Source organism: Akebia trifoliata, chromosome 7 (genome assembly GCF_017979445.1).
Source record: "Akebia trifoliata isolate Shusen 1 chromosome 7, ASM1797944v1, whole genome shotgun sequence".
NCBI classification, from domain to species: Eukaryota; Viridiplantae; Streptophyta; class Magnoliopsida; order Ranunculales; family Lardizabalaceae; genus Akebia; species Akebia trifoliata.
This window is the reverse complement of record NC_141381.1, coordinates 31,436,685-31,445,251: the sequence shown is the minus strand read 5'-3', so window position 1 is coordinate 31,445,251 and position 8,567 is coordinate 31,436,685. Positions and strand designations below refer to the sequence as shown.

Below are 8,567 nucleotides of genomic sequence, written 5' to 3'. Positions count from 1 at the left end.
ATGCGAAGAAATTTGAAGATTGCACCAAGGTACTTTGGACCTTTTAGAGTTAATCGCAAAGTTGGTCAAGTGGCTTACGAACTAGATCTTCCTCCTGAAGCTAAGATCTATCCCGTATTTCACATCTCATGTCTCAAGAAAAAGCTAGGAGAAGGAATCCAAGCTTGCACTACTCGACCGATTCCCACGCCCAAGGGATCTCTTGAACCAGAACCTAAGAAGGTACTTCAACGAAGGCTGAAGAGGAAAGGAAACACCGTCGGAGTTGAGGTCTTAGGGCAGTGGAGTGGAACCGATGAGGGAGATGTGACTTGGGAAGATCTTGAAATTCTAAGGCGTCGTTTTCCCAACCTAGAGGACAAGGTTTTCTAACAAGGGGAGTTTTGTTATGAGCTAGATTTCGAAGTCCATATTATTAGATGCAATGTCCGGTTGTTTCAAACTATGTCGTTTTAATTTTAAGTTTTTGAGTCCTTTCTTTGATCGTATGTAATGGGCCACGTGGTGCCTTTGTTAGGTAGTTTGTTTCTGTAATAGTATGAGTCTGTTGGGTTAGTTATGAGTCAGTTAAATTGTATGAGTCTGTTGGGTCAGTTATTTAACTTTCTAGTTAATGGGCTGCCCATGTTGTGTAATAGTCAGTTATCACCTGGCCTATTTATATTTGCTATTATTCAATCAAAAGGAAAGAAGCATTTATTCAATTACTGAGTCTTAGAAGGAGGCCTGATAACCTCGAATTACCACAAAACAATTCTTTCTTTTTGAATACATAATTTTACTGATATAACATTAAGTTAACAATGGAAGGTAGGGAAGAAGATTGTCTTTTAACATATTGAATATGGTAATTGAGAGCAGAGGAGAAGGAATTAAGTAGAGATTATCAGAGCTAGCGAATTAGTGAAGGCTCCTCTAATTTTTTTATTTTTCTGAAAAAACGTGTGTTATTTATTTATGTTTTGAGACTTCAAGGGATTTGGTTGTTTGTGGGTTATTATTATGGTTCATTTCTTGTGACATTGTCTGACTACTTCACAGGGTTGTCAATCGATTGGGTATTAAAGAGGCCGCGTGTTTAGTCCTAGCCCAACCCATTTTTCACATAGGCTGGTGTGGTCATTGCAGAGGGGAGTATAAATGAACTGATATAGTGGGCTCAAGTCCGTAACCCAAGTCCAATAACCAAATGGGTCCAGTTCTGACCCATTTTAATTATATTGTAGAATTTTAAAAATATATTTGAACAACTTATGAGGCTGGCACCAAGTTAACTTGGTTGAATCATAATATATATATATATATATATATGGGTCAGGTTCAAGGGCCGTCTGAGAAACCGTCTAAGAAAACTTTCGTTTTTCAAAATAAGGGTTAGAGGTTTTGGATTGAGCTGATTTTTTGCAAGGATGGTCACTATGATGAGAAGATCATCCTCACAAAAAATCAGCTCAATCAGAAACTTGTAAATCCATCAAAAGTGATTTACAAATTAGTGATAAAAAGTGGTAAAAAATCGACGGTCCACATTCTAAATCACTTTTAACGGGGTTAGAAGTTTCAGATTGAGCTGATTTTTTTTTTGGATGATCTTCCCATCATAGAGATCATCCTCACAAAAAATCAGCTCAATCCAAAATTTCTAACCCATATTTTAAAATTTTATTTACCGTCGAAAGTTTTCTTAGACAGTTTCTCAGACGGCCCTTGAACCTGACCCTATATATATATATATATATATATTGTCGATTAATGGGGGGTTAGGCAGACCCCCCGACTAGAAAGAACAGGATTATTACTTATCATAGGCATGCCCAAAAGCATCCTTACATATAATGTCAACCAACTGTTGAGGGAGGTCCCTATTAAAAATGAATCATAATATAATATGGATGTATCCTTGTTAGGAATGAAGACGTGTGCATGGACCACACCTTTTTCAGATTTTGATGTCAAACGTGTTCGGCGTATTGGTCATATTAAATATTGTCATCGGGAATATTAATTTGATATTATTATTCCCACCACCACCTCGAGATCCACACCACCATCAGGTCAAATTAAAAAAAAAAAAAGAACTTGTGTGAGCATCAATGTTGTACCTGTCAAAGAAATTTTGACGGTTAAGTTAGATTTACAATAAAATTTCAACTGAAATCAATTAGTTCGAAATAATTAAATTTTACCTTATATTTATAAGGGTAGAGTTTCTTTCTTTTTTTGTCTAAGACTCCTTATTGCCTTCTCGATTTTCTTTTTTGTTGTCTTTCGACCAACGCTGTTCCTTAATGCTGGTCTGACACTAACTTATTGGTGCTCTTATGAGCACCAAGGTAGCTCTTATCCATCCTTTCAAGAGTAGATTACGTATCTCTAAAATAATCACGCACCTACATAATCTTTTAGCTAGGTTCAAGCTGGCTAATGTCATGGTGAAAGCAAATGTAGTTAAAGTGGAAGAAATCTAAAGTCCATCCAAACATAAACCAAAAAAAACAAAATAAAAGGACCACAAAGAAGAGCAAAAATAATTAGGATACATGTTCCATTTGAGAAGACATGATGGAATCAAAGTCTGATTAAATATCTTAAGGTTCACTTTTAAGGTGTGCCCGTAGGCACATGTTATGTTAACAAAACCCTTTAAATAATACGTTGAGCGTACATCAAGATTGGGGCCCTTATGTCATTGAATATTTACTATTCCCACGGTTAAGACTTTGACTAAATTTATTTGACATTGACTTTTAAAATAGTCGGGATCCAATATGGTGTCTCATTTCTATAGATAAAAATGTTGTTGATGTGGGACGATTTAATTGGATAATAAACATATTTGATTGCATGTACGACTTGATTAGGATCTTGAGATATTCTAAACATCAACTAAAACATGCCATGTAGACATCTTTTGTAACGCCAAGAAATTTATTACGTATATCGAAATTAAGTGAACTATATTGACTTGTTTTCCTATTAGAAAATAAATAAATAAATTATTAAAAATAAATCATGAAATTATCTTATTTAAAATAATAATTTTTAGAAGGAGAATTTGCTAAATGAAATGTACAACTCTGAGAATTTTATCATGATTATTATCGAAGAATTAAAACATTTAATCGAAGTAAATAAAACTCAAAATTTTATAGGAAGCTCTTTTAGTCAAATGGATGTTACTATTAAATTTAAAAGTATCGAAAAACATAATTTATACTGTCAATATGTTTAAATCTGAGTTTAATATGATAAGTTATGAAAATATCAATTTCATTAAGAAAACTTAAGGTGTAAGGGATATTTTAATTAATAGAGGAAAATCGGTGAAGAATTGTAAAAAATCTAAGATACACAAATCTAATTGGTTTAATGTAATAGACATAACAAAGAAAAAATAAATAAATAATATTATTTAATTATTTTTATATTATTAAAATAAATTATTTTATTAAAAATTCGGTTTAATTATAATTAATTATATAAAAATGTTAGATTAAAATTATTGAAATGTAAAAGGTGTAGAATGTAATTAAAATAAAAATAAAAATTATTATATTATTATATATATTATAAGTAGGTGTTAGAATTTGTGATAGATCACATGTATCAGTTTATATTATTATAAAGTAAAAAATCCGATGTTCAATTTTACCGAGACATTGAAATTGAAATAACGACCGATTGCGTTTGAAATTAGGTTTGCATATATTGCGTTCAATCAAAATTTAAACACATTTAGAATAGGTTTTAAGATGTGGTACTAAAGAAGAAAATATCCACGACTTCGAGATCTACCTAGCCATTGGATTACTTGGTCAAATAGCCAAGGGGATTAGCTAGAAAAATCATTTTTGGCGTAGGGACTCGTAGAAACACAATTGCGAAAAAACTTATAATTTTAAACTCGTAATTTAGTTTTCAATGAAATCTGTTTTATTTTAATTTTTATTGATAGTTTCAAATTTATTATGATTTATATTTAAAATTCAAGCATTGAATTGTAGAATAATTTGTTTTATATCTTTTCACTGATATTTAAATATCGTTGGGTCGATGTAACCAGAGAATCAATTTGTTTAACAAATTGATTTTCATAGTAATTTTCATAAAGTGTTCATTTTAAAAACTATTAAGACATCTTGTTTTGAAAATATATTTTCAATTAGTGATTACTTATTAAAAAAAATGAAATGTTTAAATTAAATTTGAAAATGAGAATGGGATTCTCGACTATATGTACTAGTGTTGAGGAATTTCTTAGTTTAGAGTATTTTTGGACATTGTGTAATAAAGCATGGGATGCAATTAGGACGATGTATTTGCATGTTTATTGCTTTCGATATATTACTGTATGTTTATAATTCTAGAATACTTGAGAATATCGTCATACTTACAAAAAATTTTAATTTATTTTAAATTAATTTTAAAAAATATAATTATTATTTTTGTTATACATTAAAAGGGTAATGAATGTCCATAAAATTATACTTCTACTTTGCTCTTTATGTGGTTTATATTAATTGTAAAAACTACTAAGATTTTGCTGATTTTGACGAGTTCAGAGTCATAGGCCATTTCTGACGGTTCACTTAGTGTTGATGTCCGTCCTAACTGACTTGACTCTCGACTCCGACTAGGTGGTGGACGCTTAAGTTTGGGCATAATGGTATCTTGAAACCCTATCAAAGATAGATTATTGGTTGCAGACTCGAGAATAGATTTTTAGCAAATAAAAATAAAGTTTTCTTTTGATAGCGTTTATTAAGTTGACCTTCTAAATTCAGAGTCTCGAACATATGAAATATTTCGGGCAAAAAATATTACATGAAAATGATTTGGCGATTAGATAAAAAATCTTAGAAAATTTTAAACCATAATTAAGGGTTGTACAATCTTCATGTTGTGCTAATTGGTACACTTCTTAATATGATTTTTTTTTACTGATCATGATCTTGTCAATTATGAAATATTCAGTTCGTTGAATTAAACTAGCCAATACAAAATGATTGAGACTAACTACTCATTTGAGTTTGGATCAATTCGACCTAATGGATCTGAATGTTCTACTTGAATAATTTCATCTACTATTTTTAAGCCAATTAGTCCAACCAATTTATGTGTTGATCCATAAGATCTATTTACCAATTGGACTAACTGGTTTAACTTGATATCAATCGGCATATCTCATCAGTTACATCTATTAGGTTGGACTGGTATTACGGATTCAATTTGAGCGATGTGGATCGGTCTACTCACTTATCTTTTTGTTGGATTGAATAGAACAACCCGTGAACACCCACTATAAGTTCGGGTCATGACCTATAGAAAGGTTCTTAGACTCTATGTTCATTACGTGCAATGCAATTTATCTTGTCACCCTTGCCCAAGTGTACTTATATACCTCTCGAGCGTACTCAATCAGATGGTACGTGATGACTTGGTTTAATATAGCGTATAGGTATAAGTCTAAAGTTGTAGCTTTTATAAATTGTTTAGCGTCCCACAATCACGTACTAGTATTACATTAGTAATCGGGACATGTGACTTTGCGGCTTACAATAGGACAAAGGTTCAGGTTGCTCCATCATGAGTGCATCAATATACCTTTCAGGGTTACTTAATCGATTGGTATTGATGCCCTAGTTTTATTACCATAGAGGTACGTGACTAGAGTTGTGATTTTCATGAATGACATCGTATCTTACGATGAAATTGAACCACGCACTAGTGCCACGTTGGCTATAAGGGACATGCTAGCATGCAATGTAGAGTAATTTAAACGTGCGAGTAGTATGGCAAATAAGGTGGGGTGCGCCCGAGGCATTTTTCGAATAAATGAGCCCATGGGTCAAATCATATCACAAAAGTATGGTTATCGAAATCAAGAAACATAAAAATGTCCACACCATCAAGGTCAAGATCATGCACATTAAAGATATATATCAATCATAATCATGACATGTCAGATATACGATCAATCAAGATAGTGTAAAAGAGAACGACAATGATCAATCAATCAGGATAACACTTAAAAAAAAATATCAATCATCGATTAACCATATAGGCACAAGAAAAAAACTTTTTTTTTTGAAAAATAATTTAATTTGACCAACACAGATATTTCAAAATTTACTAAGAGTCACTAAGCCAACGTGGTCATCTCATCAGTAATCCAATACCATGACCTTTTTAGATTTGATGAAAAAATTTGGATCTGAGAATAAAATTCATTTTTTTTAGTTTAGATCCAAGATTTTGAAAATGGGTGGCGATGAAATCTCAAATTTAAAATCAAAGTTCAAAATGAAAATCAATTAAATTAAAAAAAAAAAATTTTAATTTTTTTTTCTAAAGTTCTTAGAATTTCATCCACCACAAGCATGTGGCATTGGATCATGCTCTTGAATGCCACGTGGTGAGGTCAAAGACCTCTAACAATTTTTGAAATCTTACTGAATTGGAGAAGATAACCTTACCCTGGATTCAACAAATTTGAAAGATTAATTTTTTTTACCTGGAATGTTATATTTATAAAGATGCTTTATTTGCAAATCAAACTTTTTACGTCATTTCAATTTATCTTTTACCATTTTACCTACCCACCAATAAATTGTTACGTCGTTAACCTTTATTATTACAATAAAAAAAAATGACAGGCAAAACAATTTTTTATCTTTTGCAAAGAATTATTATATTATCTTAAATAAGATTAAGTTTTGGTGCTCACCATTAAAATAATTTTACAAATTTGTTTTGTAAAGAATCATAGAGTGCACTGTTATTATTATTTTTCTTGTTTTTTTTTTTATAATCTTCAACTTGCGGGTTTTTTTTTCTTTCATTTGGAATTGTGAGTGACCTTCATTGAATGTGATTCTAGAAAAAATAATAATTATAGAATCACATCTGATCAGACAATAAGTAAACCCCAATCAAAACAAAACATTGAGTGACTAATCCGTATAGTCAATGATCAAGTCTCGGAGACTTGAATTTAGAATCGCAAACGTAGGTAGTATCTTGATTGTAAATTGACGAGTACATTTGTCAAGCAAACATAACCATAAATAAATAATGATTACTGACTCCCAAGTGTGCATATAAAATAGGCGGTGATTGAAACTCATTTAGATGAGTTACAATTGTTATGTCAAGCCAACATATGGCTTTCATGTAAAATAGGCGGTGATTTAAAGTCAAAAGTTCATTGAAATTATTGTCACCAAAAAATCATTTGAATAGTGAGGGATTTGAAAACATCTAAACAGATCTTAAGGCAGAAAATATGTTAAGAAAACATGTGCAACGAACCAAAAATATGATTTGAAAAACAAACACAAAACAAGATGCAATTATACAAAAAAAAGCAGATTTTACATAGTTCCTTCAAGATTGAAGTACGTCCATGGATTACATTGATTCCACTATAAAGAGAAAACTCGTAGTTAGAGATTACAACCTTTCACCAAAAATAAGAAATATAAATATCTCATAAAATCTTACAAGAGTTTTACATAATATTAGTGAAATTATGAAAATACCTTCGAGAAAACTTCTTTATTGACAAAAATGCATGGCTTGATTTACAATACCTCCTTGTTAACAAGTACTATCAAACTCCACAAACCACAGCAAAATGTACATAGACTTTAATTAAGAATATCATTATATTATGTTATAATTGAGACTAATTCGTTATTAAAGTGCATTTGTTAACACAACTACGTGGTTCAAGAGTCAAATCGTCATCAATAGGACGAGAATTAATAACAAGGGACACACCAAATAAAGAACACATATAGATCAAATGATCTATAATTTTAATCAATATAAGAAAAAATTAGGACTCTTTTTATGCATATCTACTGTGCATCTATCAATTAACTCATAACTCAAACAACAAATAGATGGTTACACCGACTAGAATTATGTCTCCATAAAGTTAATTGTAATTCAAAACACACTAAGAATCTATACGACCATACATGAAAATGGATTGGAAAATGATTTCCCTGAAATTGTGAGTTTCATGGTGTATATTGATTATTTTCCTATCATAAACGATTTTACACCTTGGATGAAAAAATAAATTGACTTTCCTCTCTACCTTCCAGGAGATTAATTTTCTTACGTTTGAATATTATAGTATCACCCATCAAATCTAAATCAATTCTCTTTTGAACTTTTTTCATAGATAAAATTATGATCATTTCTATTTATTTATTTATTTTTGAGTTGGGGGGGTTTGAAATCATACTGACCCTTAAATCACTTTATTTTCAACTTAATTTTTATAGGTAATTATATAGTGTAATTTACTTATAAAAATTAAAATAATAATAATAATAATTGCAGATAATTAAAGCTTCAAGTTACAACCTTTCAAATCATCATAAGATTCCTTCTAAAATTAAGAGAACAGAGAAAAAGATGGATGTCTCATGCGTATTACAAAATTTCTGTCCATATTCAGATTCCCTAACTGCTTTCTCAGCTTCTAAAAGAATGGTCATTTAGAAACTTTAGAAAATGGGACCACACACGTTACAAAACTTTACAAAGGTAAC

The 8,567-nt window shown here is 30.8% G+C and overlaps 1 protein-coding gene across 1 annotated transcript; it reads left to right on the top strand.

The window, feature by feature from the left end:
• Window positions 1-372, top strand: LOC147399053 (uncharacterized). The gene has a single exon (XM_086446786.1). The coding sequence runs from the start codon at window positions 1-3 to the stop codon at window positions 370-372; it is 372 nt and encodes a 123-aa protein (XP_086302912.1).
• Window positions 373-8,567: the final 8,195 nt, after the last annotated feature.

Coding starts and splice junctions, on each gene's coding strand:
- LOC147399053 (XM_086446786.1), top strand. CDS start 1: ATGCGAAGAAATTTGAAGATTGCACCAAGGTACTTTGGACCTTTTAGA.